The sequence below is a fragment of the Ochlerotatus camptorhynchus genome, unplaced genomic scaffold, assembly GCF_037179485.1.
Source record: "Ochlerotatus camptorhynchus isolate MF236.1 unplaced genomic scaffold, CSIRO-AGI_Acam_v1.1 ptg000208l, whole genome shotgun sequence".
In the NCBI taxonomy this organism is placed as follows: domain Eukaryota; kingdom Metazoa; phylum Arthropoda; class Insecta; order Diptera; family Culicidae; genus Ochlerotatus; species Ochlerotatus camptorhynchus.
Window position 1 is genome coordinate 36,689 of NW_027040698.1, and position 25,259 is coordinate 61,947.

The window sequence follows — 25,259 nt, forward strand, 5'->3', positions numbered from 1 at the left end:
TCTCCATAAATATGAATTTTGGTTCTTGGATCTTCTCTTTGAATTTTCAGTTCTGCAGCAGTGAAAAACTTTTCGTAAGCTGGTTTTTTGGAAAAGTGTGGAGGAAAGTAGACAGAAGCGAAAAGATGTTCTTCGCCGTTTATTAAAATTTTAACCCACACATCTTCAAATTCTTTTTGGCTTTCACTAACAATTTGTTCAGCTTGAAATGTAGCATTCACAGCAATATGTACACCACCACCTGATTTTTTACCTGATAATGATAAATCGCGGTCACATCGAAAAACACAATATTTACTACCAAAGACCTCTTCGCTATTAATGCTATCAGACCAACTAGTTTCTGTTCCAATTATTATATCATATGTGCATCCGCTTATTTTATTTTGAATTTCATTTATTTTATACGCACTACGCATACGGTTAAAATTTTGGCAATACACTGTAGTTTCACTTAAAAAAGAGCTACTTGATAAACTAGCGACATGGTCACTTACGTCGTGCTAGTCAGGGAGTGAAGTGGCTGCATCCTGTCCGAAATCCCTCAAGTTATGTGAGATGCCATGATCCTCGGGCTCAGCTATGTTGTCATATTCTACCTCAGGTGAGTGCGTCAGTGGTGCCGAAAACACGCATGTCTACATGTGCACGGCTGACACGATGTAGAGGAAGAATTCCCCGGAGCCATACCATGTGAATTCTGAAGACCGCTTACTGGGTATGGGTTTATAGTTTCCCCTTTTTCAAACTGCATCGTAGGTTGATAATTAACCGGTGGTTTGTTGAAGACATTTTTTGCTGCTGAAAGCAGCTCTCGATCAGGCGGAAGAAAACGGGGGTTGCCATGATTTCTGATGTGGGACTGGTAGGAACTGTTGTTTTTGTTATTGCTATTAATGTCAAAAAGGGGGCTGGCAAAATCGGGTCATTACTGTATATGTCTCCAGTGGAATGTCTTCCCAACAAACAATTTGAACTGCTATTATATTAATTTTTTAAACAATAAACAATTTGAGCTGCTATTATATAAGCAATTTTTTAGCTGAAGAAGCAAATTTTTGACTGAATAAGCTCTTGTTCTGCTTCTAATTTTTGTTGGGTTGGTCCTCTTATCATTCTCACGAACTGACATCTACTAAGGCTCTGAACCATTTGGTGGAATATTTTAACTTTTGGTTAAAATTTGACAGGTGGAAAGTTATCGATTAACCCTGCTGTTCGAGCGTGGTTACTTCTGACAGACAATAAGTAAAATTTAGACAACCGTGGCTGAGTTCTTCTCGAAAACCGGTCGATCGACTGCACAGGGATTTTCGAACATAGAAAATAAGTTTCGAAATGTTACTTTTGACCACGAGTTAAATTTAACTCGCCAAATAATTCAAAGCCTAAATTGACCTGAAAAAAAAAGAACTGGCATTACTGATTAGTTCGAAATATAGTGGCTTGCTTAAGGGGTTACGCCTACCTGCAAACTTTCAAAAAATCGATTTTTTTATTGTCCTAATCGAAAGTATATAAAGTCAAGAATAATTCCTCAAAAGATCAAGTTGATCCGATGAAAATTGTGAAAGTTATGCGACGTACAAAAATATTCACTTATAGTGGACTAAACCCAACTTGAAACTTTAAACGCGATTATCTCGGAATCATATTTTCAAAACCGGTGCCAAAAATTTCTCGAAATGTATACATTCGATTCGTCCGATTCGTTTTGATTTCTGTTCAGTACTATATTGTGCAGTCCACGATCGTTCGGATTTCGTCTATCATTTAATTTCGATTTTTTACAGCCGATCAAAGACAAATTTTAAGGATCAAAAATTGGCACTTCAACTTTGCAAGGCCGCCATTTTGTCAAAAAAATTTAAAAAAAAAACCCAACGATCAAGGACTATAGGACCTCGTTTTTACAGCATCGACTGATAAATGTACCATTTAATGTGTGTTCAATAAACGGCAGAAAACCGATTTTCAATATGTTGCGTCGTTTTCTAGAAAGAAAAAATCCAAACTTTCGCTTTTTTTCGGTCTTGCAGGTAGGCGTAACCCCTTAACGCTTCAGTGGCGCCAACATGACAAATGCAAGCACATTCCCAACTAAAACCTAATTTTCGAAGAATGTGAGTGTTATGTTTGTTTGTCTGTGACTGAACTGTCAAAAAACTTCATCAACCTTATAAATCCGGAGTGATTTGAGATTTGAGCGTAATTGCTTTTGTAAACAAACACGTCAATTCAAGAGCAAATTTTCATTACGTCGAAAGTAACAAAGGTAAACAAAGTCGAGCTATCAGTGTCAATCGATGCTCCTGCTATTACACTATATACTGTACGAATATAGGATCACATCCCATTTTTAAATTTATTTACCAGCTAAATTGATTTTTGACGTAATCACCTTCCGATCAAAATAGTTTTCGATGTTACTTAAGTCACCCGAATTCTATGGAGATGCCGTTTGACTTAAGTAACAGCGCTGAGAAACCCGTGAAAAGTGTACGTTCGTCGTTTCGCTTTCTCATTATTAAAGTGAATAAATCGAACTGTTTGTTGCTAAGATGATTTCGGTGGTCCTTAAATGATGAATGGGCTGCACGTAAGGAGACGTAATTGATAATTCTCCCGAATATCCTGGTAAATACACTTTGACTTAAGTAACAATAGGGGCCACCAAACGACGCATAATAACTTTTGACTCAAAAACCAGTATTTTTTAGCATGAAAGCTAGCGATTTGCATTTGTATGATTAAAACCCTGCTTAATATGTTAAACATTGCTATCACTATGAGATTATATGTGTTTAATTGGAAATAGGAATAACTTTTCGGTCATCAAAACAAAACTTTATTTTTCTCGGATGGTGCGAATGTTACTTACGACATAATGAAAATTTGCTCTTGAATTACTGATTTCTCTTGAATAAAAGCTCAATCTCACAAAAAAAAACTATACCAAATGATAGAAGAATCATTCCTCTACCTAATAGTGTTATTACTTTTCGAGATTGAGCTTTTATTCGCGAGAAATCGGTGATTGACGTGTTTGTTTATAAATGCAAATACGCCCAAATCTCAAATCACTCCGGAAATATATAATGTCGTTTTCGTTTTTGCGGTGTAGCACTGGTGTAGTGTAAGCAGGAATAAGCGCGAGTCTTTGACAGCTCAACATTATTTGTTTGTAAACAAAGGTGCATCCTATATCTACACCCTAAAATATTTCAGTGTACGGCAGTGTAGCACCGGTGTAGCTACACCGCAAAAACGAAAACGACATAAGTCAAGCATAACTTTTCAAAAGGACGTAAGTCGCAAAAATAAACAAATCGATATTTTGCATCAAAACGAATATAAAATACATGCTTTTCCTACACACAAAAAATTATCGTTAGTACAACTGAAAAAACCATTGGTAGAATTAAAAGTTTTCGTTGGTTCTTTTTGGTAGAAAGTCTTTAGCTTTCAAAACAAAAGTTAGCTAACTGTCAATTCAAAAGTTGCGTGCATGCTACTTTTAAAAGTTGAAACTTTCAAAACGAATTGTAGTTCTGTCAAATGAAAAGCATGATAGTGTTATAATTAAAAGTGGATTATTTTTGTATTGAATCAAACTTTTGTCATGAAAGTTTGGTATAGTTGAAATAACATGTGCCGTTTTGAATCTATAACATAAGTATTTTCAATTTAAATTCGAGCATTTTCAACATTACAATATCAATTTTGATTTTAATTTTTTATAAGTATTATTTCTATTAATTATTTTTTTATGAATTTAAAAAAATAACCTCAAATATATTTATTAATATCCGCAAGAATATACGTATTGTAAAATATAACAAATATTATCCATAGGCTCTCAGCGAGTATAAAATCGTGGTCATTGTTCTGCTTTATCACAAAAGTTAGATCACCGACGAGGTTGGATGGAATCCGGAACCCAGATGGATTTTTTCCGCCGATTATTGATTCGGACCTATTGATGACAACGGTAGATTTCATCGTCTGGAAATAAAATAAAGTTTACTTGATGCAACAATATTGATAATTAAATACTTACAATTTTAACTGTTGATGTCACCGCGTGCGAACTACATATCCGGAAAAACCAGCAATCCGGCAAGTAAGAATATTGCCTTGAATATCTAACGAATTTAATTTATGCTTCTAGTTTCGTTCCACACAAAGAACATGATTTGCAAATTTTGACGTCAAGGTTAAAATTAGCGGCAAATCTATGTCCAGTGCTGCCAAAAACGTTGCTATGACAAGGTGTTTTTGACAGTTAAACAGTTTTCATTTTAAAAATATGCACTTTTAAAAATACAAGTTGAAAATGAAAAATAAACTTTCAAAACAAATCAAATACTTTCATTTTGAGAATTTTCGTGCTTAAAACTATCAAAGTCGGGAAACTTTTATTTTGAAAATGTATGATTTTTATTGATACAATTTTTGTTTTTTGTGTGTACGAGTTGTTGAAAAACAACCCTGATAAAAATTGTATGGTTAATTTGTTTAACGACGTGTTCTGGGTATCATCCAAACCATTTGTGGAATAGTTCAATGATTTGGGTTATCGTTCGTTTATGGTTATTTTTTATTAGGGAAGGTTTGAAATTGTAATGCATTTTGGAAAATATATTTAATGAACGCCCTATGTGACCTGCTTTCATTGTTTTTAAAATGGTGTTGATACACCCTTTTGTTGTCAACAAGACTTAACTGTTAAAATTTGATGATAACACCAAAACTGCAGATACGCTCACAGTGAAGCGTCGTATGTGAAAAAAAAACAAAGCAACCACTATCAATCAGCAGATACGTCAAGTTATTTCTAAGTAGATACAAAATGGATTTCAACGGGATTCAGCTACTGCTAGGGAAGTTTTATTAAATATTCTTAACTAAAACTTAAATATTATAAATTTTTTTTAGATGTAGCCACCCAGCTTGATGAGTCAGAACAGTTTTCATCTGCACATATTCCCAGCGTGGGATATTTCGAGGAAGTGGAAACAGTTCCGCAAGAAGGATTGCCTATAAGCCTAGATCTGAACGTTCACGATGATGCTTCTCCTCGTCAGAATAATAACAACGCTTTACGACAATCGGTTGATGATATCCGAGCCGCTTTACATCCGGTTACGATGAAGTTTTTGTTTGAATCCTGCAAAAAACGATGTGATATGTTTGTTTTTGTATTTCCAGGAGCAACATGTTTAATATTTCAAAAGTATTCTAATAAAATTGCACTTTAATCTTGACTTTATTATTGAACTTCACATACTCTTCTGACCAGGGCTTTCCTTATACGAAAAACACAAATCTGACAGCAGATAATGCAATGACCCTCTCATCTCCGCTTTTAACATCAATTATTTCACAACTCTGGCTAGTTATGTAAATAAACCAACCATCCGACAATTCCTCAATGTTTTTCGAGCTGCCGACGTATCTTCACTGCAAAGCAAAAACCGGTGTATCTGATTTGACGTATGTGAAAACCCTTCTGTCAAATTGACGAATCATGCAGGGTGTATGTAACAATCAAGGTGTGATACCGACGAATCAATCAGGGTGTATGTGAGTAGTACACAAGTAAAAGGTGTATGATTTTGTTTTATCAAAAGTCTTGTCCGTGTTTGCAAAACTCAACATTTTTCACAATTCTCTTAAACGCAATCCCTTTATCCAACTAATAGCACAAACAGATTTAAAAAAATAGCATTAACTTTTAAATAGGATTTAATAATCTCATATAGACATTGCTATCCAATGTTTCTAATTTCATATCAAATGTTACATACGTCCTTTTGAAAAGTTATGCTTGAAGTGAACCATGTTCATCATCATCAAGAGAGAGGTAAGAGAGTGAATGGTTAAATAAATATGGAAGCGCGCGTCCGGCAATTAGGTTCTGCAGCGTGACGTCACAAATGAACTCTGTGTTAATAGGCTGAACCTTTTTGACAGTTCAGTGGTACTGTTTACAAGCACTTAGTCGTTTTTTCAAAAAAACAAATTCTAAAATTTCTGAATTTTAACTTGAAAATTGTCGAGGAACAGCGCGGTGAAAGGATGTTGCTCGTGGACAATGCAGAAGTGTGGTTTACATCTCACTGTAGTCTGAAAAATTATCGAGCAAATCTACCCAAGAAAAAAACGACTAAGTCCACGTAAACAGTACCACTGAACTGTCATCAGATTGAGGTTAACCCCGACGGTGCAAAACCTAATGTTTTTGTTCATTTTTTGTGAAAAACAGTGAAAAACGCGTAGTCGCCAAACGCCGGTTGTATCTGTTTATCGTGCACAATTTTAGCATTGTTTCGCGTTTTAGTGCTGTTTTATCTTCCAGAATTGAAGCTCGTGATGGAGGAACAAATACCCACAGCATCCACATCCAAGCAAGATAAAAAAAAATCCGGTGCGATGTGGGAAACCTTGATACCAACGTTGATCGATAAAGTAAATAAACGAAGTTCCTATCTGGAGAAAATTCTGGACATGATCCGACGGGATCTGACCTACGATAATCCGGGGTTGTTTCCTACAACTCTTCTAGCAACGCCTAAGGAGAGAGATCCTGTGAAAGCTTGCAACTTTTGGCTTATCAACCATTTGCTCTATGTTGCTTCCATCCAAGATTTCTTTAGGTAATGGATAATAATTATTGATAATATTAGGATATTATCCTTATTGAAATCATTGTCGAAATTCTATTCCTTTTCAGTATCAAAAAGAACAACATAGAATTGCAAAAGGCGATCATTTCAGCTAGCTTCGTGAAGCAGATATGGTTTCTGTATGACGCAGCTGACAAATATTTGGTGATACTTGATCAGCTGAATTCCATCAACTCAGAAATGGAGCCAAGGCTGGAGCACTTTCACATGCCTGATCACTATTTTGTTGGGTTGGATTGCGCCTGCGTCTTTGCGCCGATTGTCGTGGGGAGCAAAATTACAAAGGTAGCATTAACTGAGAATTGTCTACATGTCCTGAGCCAAGTAGTCAGTCTAGTGGACGACTCATCCAATCGCAGCATCCGCGAGCGTTCGGCCAAATCGGTCATGAAGACTCTGAATCAAGGCTCATTAGACGAGAAGACGCTAAGCATAATGTTTTTTGGCCAATTTCTTAAGCTGATCTCAGTTTATACGTCAGATCTAGAACATTTAGTCGGCGAAATTCTATCGATTGTGGAAACCACTTTGGAACGGTTTAATCGCTGGCTAAGCAGTGAAATAGCTCGAGTGAAGTCATTGGAGCAATTCAAGACGGCTCTCGTTGATTTCTACAGCAAACTGAATGGATTAAAATATGGCACTTATCAGTCCGAGCAGCAAAATAAATTGTTTCAATGTTCAATAAACATTATCAAGAATCTAATGATCATCGAGAAAGATGCCGAAGATATCAAATTGAAGCTTTTGGAACAGATTAGTAGATTTATGGGTGGTTTACTGAATCAATGTATGTCTGGTATGAATTGCGACCTGTTTGACGACATATTTTCGTTGTCTAACCAGTTTCCAGACCTATTAAGCCTACTTGAAGTTCCCATCACCAACGAACTAATTGCGGCCAAGAATCTGGATGAGGTTTCCACATTAAAACAGAACCATTTCTGGAATCGAGCACTGGATACTGTCGAAGACGATGAATGTAAAAAAAAAACGCTGCAGAAGCTCTATTTGCGCCAAAAAATTATCCATCTAGCCGTCAACGTTACGTTTAACTACTCGTGTTGGTCACAAAGAGAATACAACAGAACGCGGAGTGTTGTGGCATTCTACGGTAGCTTGCAGCCATTTCTACAGAAGCTTTTTCAAGACTTACTAGAAGTTGCTTTCAATACTGACATTATCCTACTGGTGCTGGATGTATGCTTCGATTCTATCCTATTGAAGGACTTCGCATCTGTAGACGTTGACTTCCAAAAACATATTTGTTCCTGGTTTTTGCTGCCGTACGAACCTTTAGTCACAAATTCAGTTCTTTCGGTAATTCCCGAAAATTTGAAGAAAAAATATTACGACTACTTGCAAAACAGTTGTGATATTCAGTTAATAAAAACCAAATCGCTGGATCAACTGTGCACTCTCAGTTTCAACAACATCAACGAATCTGTATCGGACACGCTGAAAACTAATCTCTGGACGATCATTACGAGCATCGCAAGTTCGGGAGACCTTGAACAGACACGAATCCTACACAGCTTCTACACGAACCTTCTACTTTCCTTCAAGTATCCACCATCACTGCTAGCTAAAGAGATGCTTCTGATATCCCTACGCACGCCAGAACTGCGGCATGCCTCAGTTCAAAATCTGAACGCACATGTGTGTATGAAGTCTGGAAATTTCTCAATTTTTGAAATCAAACGTGAATCGACCCTGAGGAGAAAGTACCGCTGCTTTGTGTGTAAACCAAGTGCCGACGACACTGACATTGCTTGTACTCAAACAACTGCGACTCAAAAACGAGAACCTTTCGCCCAGAGTGATGGCGTTAGAATCACTCCAAAAAGTGTTACAGAATTTTCTGAATTTGACTTGTCTGTCGAAGATTTGGAACTCCTGTATCGCACGGAGGACAACGATACACGGGTCGAAATGGCCAAAATGCTACCAGTTCTGCTAAAACACAGCGCTCAACTCGTCACCAACGAACAAATAGTACAGGCTTGGAGTGGTCTTATAACGTGTAACTTAGTGGAAGTGTGTATCACATTTTCGAAAACATTTCCCATGCTAATGGAGTACATAATGGTAATGTATTGGAAGTTTACGTACATGACAAATGTGTTTATTTTTCTTAATTTCCAGAACTCCTCACTAGACAGTCAGGAGAAAGATAAAATAATCCAAACGTGTCTTGATAAATTGCTACAAGCAGTCAAGCTTAGCTTGAAGAAATCGGACTACAACTACCAATCGGCTGTGATGAACATGCTGGTTAAATTTGCTACTTGTGACGGTTTGAGCGAGGAACGTTTAATGCACTGTTTGCGGATGTTGTTCTTCTTTTTGATGCTCCGTGAGTCAGAGGTTTCACGGGAGGCCACCCTGGCTGCGGGAGAAATGTGTGGGCATCATGGGGTGTCAACACTGGACATGCTGCACTGGTATCGTCATGATACGATCAAGCTAATGACAGCCATAAGTGCCACAAACTATTGCTGCTATAACGCATCCTTGCATAAATCGCTGTACCATGTTAGCACGAAAGTTCGATTCGCATTCGAACAATTTATTATCAATGCCTTTCATTAAATTTCAGATTAGCCGAACGTTTCAGTTCAGTGGACCAGTTAAATTTGTGACTAAATACTACAAGATCATTCTGGCTATGTTGCTACCATGGTGTGTCAAGGTAAATACTGCACGTTTCTAATTCAGCTTCTGTGCGTGTTACAATACAATATTTTCCAGCGCCCGAAATGTGAACATTTGCTGCAAGAACTTGCGAATATGACTCGAAGGGATAAGAAATTAATGCTGTCCGGTTCCTTCCTTACCATTTACCCGTATTTGTTCATCAACGAACCGGCGAACATTACTAATCAGTGTATTGACTACATCATGACCAACACCGGGATCACTCTGGTGCATCTTCTCCATTCCGATATAAAGGTATAGTATTTATTATTTTTATCATTTAGTTTTATTTACGATTTACACACAGCCTTACACTCAAAAATAATGAAAGTTGTAAATAGAGTATTTTCTATGCAAGCTTTGACTAAACTTTATTTCTACATCGCTATGCATAAAACATACGCACTTTTGAAATACTTTTTATGGATTCTATAACATTCCCCAGAAAACCATTCCCCCGAAAACCATTCCCCAGAATACACCATTCCTCAGAATGTACCATTCCCCAGAAAAGTATGCCATGTATTAGATTTACTATTTTTGTTTATTATAGTCACTCCTGGAATCTTCTTTCGCGTATATAAAAAGAAGAGAACAACTTCTTAATGGATCAAGGGGTTTTCCCTTCTTTGAAAATATAAGAAAAGGAAATAATTAATTCTTTGGATATACAATAAAGAAGGGAATATTCCCTTCTTTTAATATATGAGGAAAATATATAATCAATGCAAATGCGAAAAACTGCAAGGGATTCGGGGTAATGCCCATTCGGGATAATAACGTGTGGAACAATGTTATAAATTTGTAATCGGTAGTTCAACGTTCCATGCACCAATTTTTTAATCCATCACGAGAAATTCTTCAACTCAGGTCGAACAATTCTTCGATAAGGTTTAACAGTTTCCGACTGGTTGAATTGGATTGCACAATAGACCCTTTGACTTTTTAAATGATGAACGAAGTGCTCGAAAACTTGAAGGTTGTCATTTTCTAAAGAGCTATAAAATGGTTTGGAATTGATAAATACATAGTTCCATAAAAGTAAAGGTATTTTTTTATGGAGAATTAGGTTAGACGCCGATTAGCTGAACACCATTATACCGAACACTATTATACCGTATGGATTACTGGGTCGATAATCGTTTAACCGAAATTAAATTTTCAGTCATACTTCGGCATATGTCATCGGTATTTTATGAATTTGTATAAAAATACAACATGTTTATAAATAATGTATCCAGGGTGCCACCAGCCTTCCAAAACTCTAAGGATTGTCTTCAAGTTTCAAGTTTTTTCTAGTCGTATTAAAATTAAGTTAGTTTTAAGTCTTACAATCCTCTGATTTTCCACTCCCGGATCTTTTTAATTTCCCTAGAAACCCCTAACAACATATTTTTTTTTTAATTTTCCAAAGAAATTTCTTAGTAACAAGTTTTAAGTTATCTCATTCAAATTATTGATAATGATCATTGATCATGCTCAATAACATTAGGAAGAAAATTAGAATTAATAATTAACCAGGGTGGAAAAGCGATAAATTGATTTTAAGAATTGTTTAAGGAATCTAAAGCTTGCGAGAAATTAAGATCCAATGAATAGATTTTTTAAGGCTACGAACACGATATCTGAATTTTATTTTCACCAAACAGTGACAGATTTTTAAAATTCGGGGTCTAATATCATTTAATTTTTTTAAAGTAGGCTCATATATTATATATAATTATATAATACTAGCTGAGTGTGCCCGGTCTTGCTCGGGATTCAATATTAGCTTGAGTTTATGCGCCGATTTAAAAAAAAAGCATGCTGTATTGTACGTAGCCCCCCCCCCCCCCCTATTATCATAGGGGGTAGCCCCTATGATTATCTCCTTATACCCCCACACTCGCCCCCACATGCCTAATTTGGTTCCATTTGCTTGATTAGTGATAAGATGTAGATAAGATAGATAGAAGATAAGATGTTGCGCGTTTTTTTTTGCATGAAAAGGATTTTAATATTCTACAATTTGGTGAACGTTCAAAACATAAAGATTTCTTATTTTTATCGAAGACATTACCAATTCCTCATCTCATCTCAAATATTTATCTCTAACAACTTACAAAATTATGTTTAAAAACTTAGTCTTGCTAGAGATTTACCATTTTATTCGATAACAGTTTTTCAATAATCATCATTAACTTGAACATTTGCTAAAAACATTTTATTTTAGATTTTTCTTAAAGTATGGGTTAGGAATAGAAAAAAAAAATCGCACATATGATTATTTTTAGACCATCCTGGAATAAAGTTTACAAAAGTCGCAAAAATCGACAATCTTATTTTGTTTTCCACCCAATTGTGATGATTTAAACAATATACATTCACAAGTAAAATCTCTGACACAGTAGAAACAATTTGGATTCTAATTGGAATTGCCTTGAAATTCACTCTACTGTATTGTTGTAATGAGCCCTCGCACTTCAGTTTATTCTATGTATAAAATACTCTTGTTATATTCATTACAGTTCCTTTGGAAATTTCTTCAGATTACCTATAAGCATTTTTCAGAAACCTTTTGAAATTCACCTCCGACATATTGAAGTTTGCTAATAATTGTCTTTTAAACTTTCTTCAAAACACTCCTGAAAATTTCCTCAGAACTTTGTTAAAATTCTTTTTAGAGTGTTGCAAGGGTTCTCCTTAAAATTCCCTAATACTTATTAAGAGTCAACCTTTCAAGTGCCAAACTGTTGAAAAACAAGCTAATTATAAGAACTTTGAAAATATTTCAATATGTCAGATTCTTGTGAAAGTTGTAGAGTGATTGGAGTTTCATGGAAGACAAAAAATTCAAAGTTACAAATTGGATTTAAAGAACAAAATATTTTAAAATTTTAAAATCTGGATAATAATTCCCAGTCCTTCAACAAAAACCAACAACTTCAATCTGGAAACTCAAACAAATATGGAAAATAAACAATGAAAAAAAAAGATGACAAAGCTAGTTCAACTAAAAATTTAAACTTTTTCTAGATACATGATATGGTTACGATATTTAAAACACACGGGTGTCTTTGACTCATGAAAAGATTCCGTGAAATAAAATTGATTTGTTCCTAGGTGTAAAAATATGTGAGTATTTTAAAGTTCATTACATGCATTTTGTCAAATTTAACATTTAACTATTTTAAAATTGGCTAATTTTATTCGTTTACTACATTATACCAGATGAATCATTGATTTTCAATATGCTCATTGCTCGGTAGTAACCAAATAAAACTGGCCAACTTTAAAATATTTAAAATAATTAATAAGTTCGACATGAGCTTTAGAATACTCTTAAAATGCATAAATTTTAATTCTGTTATACATAAAATAAACGCAACAGAGGTGCTTCTCAAAATAACTGCAAGAAGTCTAATGCCGCTGATACACTTGTATGACAAACTATGAGCATGGGCATTTTTTGTATAATAATTAAGAGCACTATACAGGGTGACCAGGGATGTGCTCATAATTTATTAAACAAATAAGGGGTTATGCACATATTATGTCACGCTCTTAAGGGGGATGGGGGGGGGTTCATGATTTTGTGACAAACAATGTATTAGGTATAGAAAAAACGTCACCAAAAGGGGGAGGAATGGGGTTGATTTTTCCTCAATTTAGAGTGACATAATAAATGGATCGCCCCTAATGCTCTTGTTAAAGTATGGCATACAATAGTATCCGCGGCATAAATGCGACTAAAAAGTATACATAGCAAGTGTAAACTCTATTTATACAAACCAGTACTGTTCAACTTTTATGCATCGAATGAGTGCATCGGGCGAGGCTGGATTTTGCATAGAAATAAGTCTAAATTGACTTTTTTTTTCTTTTTGAGTGTAGGCTAGTAAAGGTACATGTACTGTCGTGTGACATCAGTGCACTATTGTCCAGAAGCCTAATTTAGGTGGAATAAATTGTTTGTCGCCTCATATCAATAGAAGTAAAGTTTCAAACTGAAATAATTTCGGAGTTTCTTATCTTTCGATTTGGTATGTTCAGATGAATTATTCAAAAAAAAATTTCAATTTCATAGGCATATTAAGAGATGAAGGGGGGGCTAAATAAACCTCCGCCCCCTCACTCATATAAATGGAGGTAAGGCTTCAAACTGCAATAACTTCAGTGTTTCTGATCTTGTCAAGTTGGTATGTTCAGATGTATTCAAAAACATGTGCTCCATTTAATAGGCGTAGTTAGATATGGGGGGGGGCTTACTGTATGCTTTCCGGCGCTCACTTATATCAATGAAAGTAAAGATAAAGACTAAAATAACTTCGGAGTTTCCCATCTCTCGAGTTGGTCGGATGGGTTATTCAAAAACATTAACTTAATCTCATAAGAGCAGCTGTAAAGCGAGTACTACCCATTCTCTTCTCTACACTGATAAAATTTCAAAGATTGTTTTTATGTGTCCCACACATGATTTTTTGCAATGTGATCAACAAATGATATCTATGTGTCGGACACATAAATATGTGTACACATAAAAGCCAAAATCCGACTGTACCTGTGTCTGAGACGAAACTGGTGAAGACAGTTTTCGTTTTCTCTTGTTTTTGGTTCTTGACGTACGACTACTTCTGTGTTTTATATATGTGGGTTGGCCCGAATGACAGTTTAATATTTCAAATAAAAGCTTTGTATAGAAATTTAAAATTTACCAGCTGCTAATAATTCAAACTTTTCCTCACTAACAAATGAACCGACAAGTGACCGACAAGTGGATATGAAATATTTACACTACAACAATTTGCATTTTAAAATCTGCATATATAAGCCCTTAAACACCCCCCCCCCCCAGCCCACTGTCTAACAACGCTTATGAGATTGAGCAAATGTTTTTGAATAATTCATCCTGAAAGTTATTTCAAACTGAAACTATTGATATGAGTGAGAAGGATGGGGTATATTATTAAGCTACCCCCCCCCCCCCCCCCTAACCAACTAAACATATGAGATAGAGTAATTGTTTTTGAATAATTCATCTGAACATACCAAATCAGTAAGATAAGAAACTCCTATATTATTTCAGTTTGGAATCTGACTTCCATTGGTACACCGGCAGTGTTGGCAGAAAATGGGATTTTTGGTGTAAAAAACATTTGAATATCTATAACTTTTTTTTTGGATATATTCTAGCACCGTACTTTCTTTGGCAAAGTTGTTAGGTACTTTCTGGACTATATTTATACATAATTAGTTGAACGGTTCATGCAAAATTGTGGTCTCTAGGGATAAACATGCAAAAAAGTTGGTTTTCCCATACTAATTTCCATGCAAATTTCAAACGCAATGCGGAAAGCAGAGTTACAACCAATCGTCCCCAAATTTTGCACAGTTGTTTGGGACTCCACATGGAACCAAAAAAGGGTTGTTCTCGATTGGCGCGGTAAAGTTTGCGTTTTTCCATATAACGATGATCCACTCTAGTACATAGTATTGTAACTAATCTTATATGTGCTTCATTTTGATTTGAGATAAGTGTTTGAATTATGGCTCGGGATTTCCACTGTGACTGCGTGCTTCTATTGATACGTATTTTTGTGGTGCGACATAGTGGAAACGTGTGAGCATAATTGGAGCATATACCCTATATAATTTAAGAAATCAGCTAGGAAACTAGCTTCAAAGTGAAGCTTTTTAGTCACTTGAAGGTTTCACCTGGGACGAACTAAGATATAATAAATATAAATCAAAATTAAAAGCACTTGAAACACGTTAAATTTTAGTTTACAATCACAAGTGCAGGTACTTAATAAAGCATGGGTTATGATTGATTAGGTAGATTAGAGATTTCAATTATTTATGAAGAGCTTTGAGTGGGTTGGTTTATTTCCTTTAAATTCCGTTATAATTGCTTATCTTTTGACAGATACGCGTATTTCGTCTACTACTTGCAGACTTCATCAGTGCCAAGTAATCAACACCACACAGATTACTCAAAATCGCTAAAACGTAGATCACTCATAGTATGAGTAAATTTTCCGACACTTTCCCGAGGAAAACTTCTCGGATATGGGGAAAATTTAAGAAAATTGTACACATGTTAGAAGTGTACTAGTAGACAGACTAAAACCACAATCAATTTTCCTCATATTCGAGAAGTTTTCCTCGGAAAAGCGTCGGAAAATTTACTCATTCTATGAGTGACCTACGTTTTCGCGAATTTAAGTAACCTGAACTCAAATATGAATTTTGAGCCGATTTCATTGACCGTGCATGCCCCAGACAACCAGAATGCACGTATATTCAAAGTTGTTTCTGTGATATACAAACATATATACAAACAATCAAATCATATAGAATGCAAAAAAGGGCTTATACCTACAAAAGTGGAGGCCATATACGTGCAAATCTTAATTTATAATTAAACGAGTTGATTTGGCGTCATATACGATTCAGTCTGTCATAACAATTTCAATTTGTAAAGTCTTACGATGTAATCCGATTTAATTTGTGGTACAGTACGATGGAAAAATGATTCATCGCATAAAAGTCGGAAATTTCCATTCTATACGATTTAACTTAAACATAATGCAATGTAAGCCATACTTGTATGCGATGTTGACAAAAACTGTAGTTATTTACGATACTGTCTGTACATTGTTGTACGACTTCTGGTTGTCTGGATGCGGAATTTGTTTAGAAAAGAATGTTAAGTGTTTGTTAAAATGGTAGAGGGTGGATTTGTATGGCAAAATGTTACAACCCTTTCATTAAGGTTCAATTTGCTTTGATGCATTTTTTAAAAATTCAAAAGCAGTTTTTTTCGACGCATTATTTTAGATGGGTTTGTGAGCTTGCCATAACCGTGGTGGACGAGGCGTGTGTCCGACGAGTTCCTATGAGGGGTAAGTTTATTGCCATTGATTCTCACACCCAAATTTTGATTCGCCTGAGAAATATTCGTAGACGCCAGTTCCAAAGAACCAGTGATCAAGCGAGGAAATGTGAAATGGCCGATCTGAACAAGGAGATTGCTTCCAGAATGGTCTCACTCCGAAACGAATGTTTCGGGCCACTCGTCCAGAATCTGGACAACCGCTACTGACCATTCTGGAAGGTTGCCAACGTCCTAAAGACGCACCCCAAACCCATTCCACCAATCAAAGATGAATATGATGACGATCGGCTCATAATCACCCCTCAGGAGAAGGCAAATGCGATTGATGACCATATTGCCAAAACGTACTTGCTTGGCTCCAACATCGCTCAAAGATCAGGTTGTGCAATGCGTACTCAACCTTGATTCCTCCCCTTGTACTATCCCTCCGAAGAATATGATCTCAGTGAAACAGATTTGCTCAGCGCTGAAATGAACCAAAAACATGAAGGCCCCCGGGTTCGACGGAATATTCAACCTAGTGTTGAAAAACCTCAGCGTGAAGGTTCACTCTCTGTTGGCTGTTGTCTTCAACAGATGCTTGGAACTGCAGTACTTTCCAAGCATTTGGAAGACAGCGAAAATCATACCTATCAGCAAAGGACCCAACATTAGCTTCAAGCTACAAACCGATCAGCCTCCTTTTATCGCTGACCAAATTGTTCGAGAAACTTATTCTCAATCGTTTGCTCAAGTTTGTCGATGAACTCCTACACAGCAAAAAAATGTAATATGGATCGATGTAATTCAAGCTGATGTATGAAATAATGATGTAATAGCAAAAAGCAGATACAATATTACATCAATGGATGTTGTTTGCAAAATCGATGTACATCGTACAACGTTATATTACACAACCGATGGATTAGCGCCGCCGGTGGTGTAGTGGTAAGCGTGATTACCTCTCACCCCAGCAGGCTTGGGTTCAATCCCAGTCGGCGCCGCCGGGATGTTTTGAGGCATAACATCTCTGATCACGTCTTCCTTCGGAAGAGAAGTAAAGCCGTTGGTTCATGAGTTTGATGGGTCGATAGGTAGGGTCCAGGTGTGGGAGCTGCCTCCCTGGTGTCGGTAGCATTGGTGCTCAGCACGGAAAACAAGATCGACGGAAAACAAAATCAAGGAAAAAAAATGTTCAACAAGGACTGCAGCAGCGAATAAAGAATCTGCGAAGAAAAACAAAAAGAAGCCAGTTGTCCTGTCTTGTCGTCGGCTCACACCATCGACACGCAGTTTGTAGTTTTGGATCTCTGACGTTATTAAAAGCGTGAACGATGAACTGCATGCGAAGTATTATGTCTGTTTGAACAAGAATTACCTATTGTACAATTACATATTAGGGGGTGGCACTCAAATTATCTGATGTTTGTTTGCTTGTTGTTCATATTGATTAAAAAGTATTTCATGCCGCCCGGCTGTAACCCAATCCCACTACGCCGCTGCTTTATTAATTTCTAAACCTAATTCTCACACTTTCGACCTTTTTTTTCAGAAAACGGTTGCCGAAATTTTGATTTTCTACCATATTAACGCCGAGTGCGTTTTACATGCATTTCGTAGTCTGTTGGCGAAGGATGACGCCCAGGACATTACGACAGCACAAATGGCAGAATACATATTCAACCGGTTCCTGGGTGTGCTCACGTTTTTCGAAGCGACGCTTATCAACCCAGAAACGGAAAAAGTTATGAAACGGGAAACATTACATAGTTTGGGTGAAATTATCCGGCTCCTTGGAGGCCACCACATAACGCCATTCCGTTTCAAAATTATTGCTCTGTTGAAGACGGCTCTGTCGTTCGACGAAGCCAACTTCAAAGATATATGCATCAAAGTGTGGCGAATATTCATCTGTACCGTAGACGTCGAACAGCTGGGGTCATTGCTGAGCAGCATATTCGTGTCATTAGTTCATTTCATCGATCAATTTCCGGAGGACATAAACTACATCTTCCACTATTTGGTTGTCCAGAATAATAGTTTGCTGAGCCAGCACATACCGGATCTGTTCTTTCTGGACGAAACCGAGGTGGATGAGGATATCAAGAGGATTGTCGCGGTGCATACCAAGACCGATAGAGAACGTGATCAATTTCTTGTTAAGTTTACTGAGCTCATCAAACAGGTGAATCACGAGAACCTCTCAGTGAGAGTGTTTGGTTTGAAGTATCTCAAACGGTTATTCTCGTGCAGCCGTATCCAAGTGAATGATACCATCATTGGCCAACTTACCTTTAATCCAATGGTGGAGAGTCTGTTGGACAATCTCATCAAAAGCTGTAGTGACATTGACACCAACTATAGATTACGAGCAGCGGAATGCATAGGAGAATTAGGTGCTCTAGCTCCCAGTTATCTTCCTCCAAACTATGCCCCGCAAGACAGTTTCGCTCTGAGCATCCACTCGGATGCGTTTGCCAGTATGGCTTTAGCAGAATTATGTCGAGCTTACCAGTTCCAAAAAGACACCAAACTTGTGGATAGTTTTTCGCTCGCGATTCAAGAAATTTTGGGCGAGCGTGGAGTTTCGCCAAAGACAGGGAAGAAACTCGAAGTTTGGGAGGCTATTCCGGAACGTTTAAGACCAATTATGGAACCCTTGCTTACTTCCTGCTACACTGGTCTCACTATGACTACGACAATTGAGTGCCACCCTATTTTTGGGAGCTCTAAAGCTCAGTCCTGCCAAGAATGGGCCTATCTATGGGCTTGCCAGATGATCGAACACCTCGAAAAAGACCACACACAGACCCTGCTTAAATCATTCAAACCAAGCATACGGTGCGACATTAGCACGATGACCATGTTTCTGCCATATATTCTTTTGCATGCCATACAAGGAAGCTCCGAAGATTACCGAAAGAAGATGGTCGAAGAGCTGCAATTTTTGTTCAATGCTATCATGAACAACAATCCTGAAATTGACAGTCCCGAACAGCAAGACCATTACGTCCGTGGTTTACGAACATTGCAATTTAAACCAGAAGACCACAAGGCAGCATCTTCCGATACCGAAACCAGTGACATGTCAAACGAATGTGCCAAATTTGCCTTCAGTTTGTTGGATTTTCTCGAGAAATGGAAGCGCCAGTGGCGAAAAGTTTATCAACTTGATGATAGCAAAACGGACTTCCACAACGTTGATGGATTTCTCAGCGAATTTGATCATGAAATGTTGGCCAACATTAATTTCAAATGCAACGAATATGCGCGCTCATTGATGTATCTGGAAGCTTTCATCGAAGACGATCCTTCGCGCCTGCAGCAGCATCTTTTCTTCTTGGCTAAGATATTCACCCATCTTAACGACCCGGACTCAGTAGAAGGAGTTATGTGTCTCAAAACAACTGAACCAACTTTGGCAGAGCAAATTCTGCTGCACAACGCAACCGGACGGCTACACCAAACTGCCGCCTGTTACGAACGTATGCTGCAAGTTGGAGATGTAAGTCCCCGGGATATTCATAATATGGTAGAATGTTATCTAAGCTTAGATCAGCCTGAAACTGCACTGCTTCTGTCCGAAAGTCTGCTTAACAAATATTACGAAAGCAATGTGCACTCATTACTTCAGGAAATCAAAGCGGAACCACTGTATCGGCTAAGTCGGTTTGAAGAGCTAGAAGAATTGTTGGAGTCTCCGTCAGTCCAGGATAGTGATAGCTGGGGTGTGATTTGTGGTTCGTTAATGATCAGCTACCGGAAGAACAATCACGATCAGTTCAAGCAAAGGCTTGAACAGGCAAGATTGGCAGTTTTGAAGATTCTTCGAAACTCTGACCTTAAAATTAGTGCCTATGAGAAAGGTTATGAACAGGTGAGCATTAAAACATTTCCTGTCTCATTAGTATGGAACTTTCTTATAAATTTGCTATGGAGTTCGATACAATTTTTTGTGGCTTTTTTTTGTCCAGTTTTTGTGTGGTAAATGTAACAAAACATCACCCTCCTTACAGGTACTCAAACTTCACATGATAACTGAATTCGAAAAATGCGAACAAGTGCTGAACAATGTACGATCGAACGGACTTCAAAGATGTCACGCAGATATAAAAAATCTGATAGAAAATTTCGAATCTCGGTTGGAATTGCTCCAACCGGCAGCAGCCACTGTGGAACCTATCATAAACCTTCGCCGCATATTGTTAAAAGAGACCAAAATATTGATCAACGGACTCCCTACCAGTGCCAGCACAGGTGGTTTGGTGAAAGAGATCAACGAAACCATCGATAGCCATATCGGTGAATTATGGATAAAAAGTACTGAACTGGCATCTAGAGCAAAACTCTTCGAGCAGGCACACCTCTATATTCTGCATGCGGAGAGTTACAAACCCAAGGAGCTGTTCATTAAGAAAGCTAAACTGCTCTGGGAGAAGCGCGACGTTGCAAACGTTTTCAAAGTCCTTGAAAGAGGTCTTGCTGAAATTTTGCAGTTAGCTAAAATATCAGAACCAAAGCAGTTGCCCAAAGATGATAAAATGATTTTTGCCCAAGGAAAACTCCTGATTGCCATATACAATGCAGATTCCTCCAATGTCTCTACCAGCATCAATCAGAAATGTTTTAAAGAAGCAGTACTGGCTTACCCGGAGTCAGAAACCTGTATGGTCCACTTGGCACAATATCTGGACAAATTACACGCGAACTTTTCTAGCGACGATCAAGATTCGACGAGGGGATGGGAACTTCTGCAGGACGTTATGACTTATTACGGTAAGTCCATGATGTACGGTTCCACATACATTTACCAATCGATGCCGAGAGTGCTCAGCATTTGGTTAGATTTCACTTCCAGAGGTGTCAATAACGACTCGTATAGAAAGATTTGTTCCACTATGAACAAGCTAGCACAAAGGTTCAGTGAAACACTGTCACCGTATTTCTTTTTCACTGCATTTTCCCAACTTATGAGCCGTGTAGCGCATCCTTCTGTTGAAGTATTTCAGGTGCTGAAATCAATCATAGTTAAACTGATTCTCACCTATCCTCAGCAATCCCTTTGGATGTTGCTTAGCGTTTACAAATCGTCCTACACAAATCGCGTCAAACGATGCAACGAAATTTTCCACGATAAAAAATTAGCAAAAACGTCTATGCAAAAGATGATCACCGATTTCAATGCACTAGCTGAAAAGTTTATAGAACTTACAAACAAAGATCTGGGATCATCAAAAGAAACCAAAGGAATTGTGTCATCTGTAGTCAAGTCACTACCGAAACTGTTCAGTGATGGCGTCCTATCCGATATCATGATGCCTATTCAAAAGTGCATGCAACTGGTATTAGATAAAAATTCAACTAGTTTTTCTTCGTATCCAATGAACCTGGTGTACATACATGGAATACGCGAAGAGGTAAAGCTACCTTTAAGATACCTGTTCTATATCATCGCTAATTTAATCTTCAAATTTGTTCTACTTTTTCAAATAGTTTACCATCCTCCAATCGTTGCAAAAGCCCCGGAAAATCACATTGGTCGGTCACGATGGACGCGAATACACCATGATGATGAAACCGAAAGATGACCTCCGCAAGGACTTCCGTTTGATGGAATTTAATGCTGTCGTGAAACAATACCTATACAAAGACCCAGATGCTAAACACCGTCGCCTAAATATCAGGACCTACACGGTACTGCCTTTGAATGAAGAATGTGGCATTATAGAATGGGTGGAAAACTTGAATACATTCCGCAGCATCATATGCACGTACTACAAGCAACGAGGAAAGGGCATGGCGGCAAAGGAGCTGCGCAATTACAACTTCAAACGGCAGGAACCACTTCAAAAGAAACGTGACGCTTACCTCAATGTACTTCTACCTCGACATCCTTCTGTTTTTGGAGAGTGGTTTCGCGATCGGTTTTCCAATCCTCATAACTGGTTCCAAGCGCGAAGCTCTTACATTAGAACCACGGCTGTGATTTCTATTGTTGGTTACATTCTCGGTCTCGGAGATCGTCACGGCGAAAACATTCTCTTCGATGCAACAAACGGCGATACGGTTCATGTAGATTTCAACTGTTTGTTCAACAAAGGCGAGACGTTTGAAGTTCCAGAGCTTGTACCTTTCCGTCTCACGCATAACATGGTCAAAGCAATGGGACCACTCGGTGTAGAAGGTCTCTACCGTAAATGCTGTGAGATAACGTTGAGGGTGCTTCAGAATCAAACACCAACCTTCATGTCAGTTCTGAAACCATTTGTGTATGACCCATTGGTATCGTGGAGTAAGATAACGAAACATGATGGTACAACGGAACGCACTGACCCTCAAGCCATGAATAACGTCAAACATATTGAAGAACGACTCAAAGGATATGTGCGGATCCATGGAAAAACATCTCAAATGCCACTGTCGGTTGAAGGTCAGGTAAATCATTTGATCAGTGAGGCGACTAATCAAGATAATCTTGCTCAGATGTACATAGGATGGGCTGGATACATGTAAGGTAAATTTGATTTTATTGTTCAATGTTCATAGTTTTTAGCTCATAATAATAAGTGTATAAAATTCGTAAATATTTGATGATTTATTATCCGAACCAGCCTTAAGAATGTTATATAATAAATTTTGTTTGTGTGTATGTGTTTTAACCCTTTCCTTCCCCGAAGTTTTTTATTGGTTTGAGATTTCAAAATGCGTTTTTAGAAATAGTGCACTCTAAAATGATCGAATTGAATGTATGTATGTAAAGTAGAAACCTTACCTTCGAAGATTTTGTCTTGTATGCAGCTCCACTTAATAGCAAGATCAACTTGAACTACCGATCTGAATTCACAATATCTTTGTACGAAGGGCCAAAAACGGAGGGGTGACTCGTAAGCAGAGACATTTACGCGAAATCCACGGGAATTTAAGAATCTCCTTCCAACGATACGATCCAAAAAATCGAATAACGCAATTCGCAATACTTATTAAGCTTCCTTAATATAGTTTGTTAAGAAGGGTGTGTCAATAACACTGAAACTGTTGGAGTATAATTCACACCACCACAATCGAATTGGTAGGATAAAGAAAATGATAATGTTTATTCCCTCCTAGACTCCGGTTGTCATACCACTCCAATCGTCCAGTTTCAGGTCAAATGATACCCTGATGCTCCCTCCCAAGTATTTATATAAAGACTGCGGATATGTTTCCTGTTCATAAAAAGGGAAGCAAACGCGACGTAAACAACTACCGGGGAATCACATCGCTGAGTGCTGTATCAAAACTTTTTGAATTGGTTGTCATAGAGTCCCTAAATGCGCATTGCAGGCAATATCTAAGTACAGATCAACACGGATTCATAACTGGGCGTTCCACAACTACGAACCTGCTGTGCCTAACGTCTTACATCACAGACAGTTTGATTGCTCGGACCCAAACGGACGTTATCTACACAGATCTTAAGGCAGCCTTCGATAAGCTGAACCACGAAATTGCGATCGCTAAGCTTGATAGGCTAGGGATCGATGGAAATCTTTTGAGATGGTTTCGTTCATACCTCACGGAGCGCCAATTGACAGTAACTTTGGGTACTTGTCGCTCAGCAAGCTTCTGCGCAAAGTCCGGTATACCTCAGGGCAGTCATCTGGGACCATTGGTATTTCTCCTCTACTTCGACGACGTTCACCATGTTATCACAGAGCCACGATTATCGTTTGCAGACGATCTGAAAGTTTTTCTGCGCATCCGCTCACTCGCCGACTGCCGTTCTCTCCAAAATCAGATTGACATCTTTGCTGACTGGTCTGCTGTCTGGAGCCCGAACTACAATAATGGGGCCGAGCGAATTGAATCTGTTCAACGACGTTTTCTTCGCTTCGCGCTCCGTAAGCTGCCTTGGAGATACCCACTTCGTCTTCCAAGCTACGAGAATCGCTGCCAATTGATCAATATTGAGCCCTTACGTATCCGAAGAGATGTTTTCAGAGCCTTAACCGTCGCCGATACTCTGCAAGGAAGAATCGACTGCGAAGCAATTCTGCAACAAGTGAACATTAATGTTCAACCTCGATCACTACGCAACAGTTTTATGCTGAGACTTCCACTTCTTCGAACTAATTATAGCATAGGGAGCGCTATTTACGGCTTGCAGCTAGTGTTCAACCGAGTAGCGTCGATGTTCGATTTCCACTTGACACGGAATATGCTTCGCCGAAGATTCTCTGCCTTTTTTGCTGACCGAAGGCGCTTGATACCCAACAGCTAAGTGTAAAATTTAAGACTTATACATTTTTAGTAACTTGACAATGCTTTCCAAGTTATTTTCGTTTGTAACTGTAGTAACTGTAGTATATGTATGTCGTCTGTATAATCTGTACTTTTTTACAACACATCATTGGGACTATTTCTAGTCTGTTGATGCAACCATAACAAATAAACAAATAAAAAAGTAAATATATGTAATGGAGAAATGAAACATATCAGAACATTAAAATTCGAATTAATGAAAATAAATTTATATGGATAAAAAATCTGGTATTCTGCAATGAAAATAATAAATATTTTACATACAATAAGATGCAGCTCTATGTCTCCTCAATTCCCAATATGTGATGGATGTAACACTGAAATTTCACGGTTATATTATGCAAATAAATATTTCTAACTCGAATGATACTTGATATTTTTCAAGAATGACAAAAAGTATGATGTTGTATAACTAACATTACTAAAAATAAAACGGAAATCCAATCTCATCTAAATGATGTCATGCATGCAAGAAATAAACTGTAAAAAAAATAGATGCATGTTGGGACTGGGACCCATAGACATCCCTAGCGCACGCATCAGAATCCATCGACCACCTGAGCTCACTGTTAGCAGACCACCCTGTCTCCAGTTGATACTACCGAACAGCCATCTCCACACGAAACGAAAATCAATTATTTTATTCATGTGTTTCACTTATACATTTTTGCCAAAACATCAGCCTTATACATTCCATAAGACGAACCGCATAGGTC

General features: G+C 37.8%; 1 protein-coding gene across 1 annotated transcript; it reads left to right on the plus strand.

Annotated features, from left to right (window-relative positions):
- Positions 1-6,273: 6,273 nt before the first annotated feature.
- LOC135703055 (serine/threonine-protein kinase ATR-like) lies at positions 6,274-22,812 on the plus strand. The gene is made up of 8 exons (XM_065224162.1): positions 6,274-6,659; positions 6,737-8,777; positions 8,835-9,224; positions 9,289-9,381; positions 9,441-9,641; positions 17,795-20,119; positions 20,259-21,659; positions 21,736-22,812. The coding sequence occupies exons 1-8, from the start codon at positions 6,376-6,378 to the stop codon at positions 22,753-22,755; spliced, it is 7,755 nt and encodes a 2,584-aa protein (XP_065080234.1). The 5' UTR covers positions 6,274-6,375; the 3' UTR covers positions 22,756-22,812.
- Positions 22,813-25,259: the final 2,447 nt, after the last annotated feature.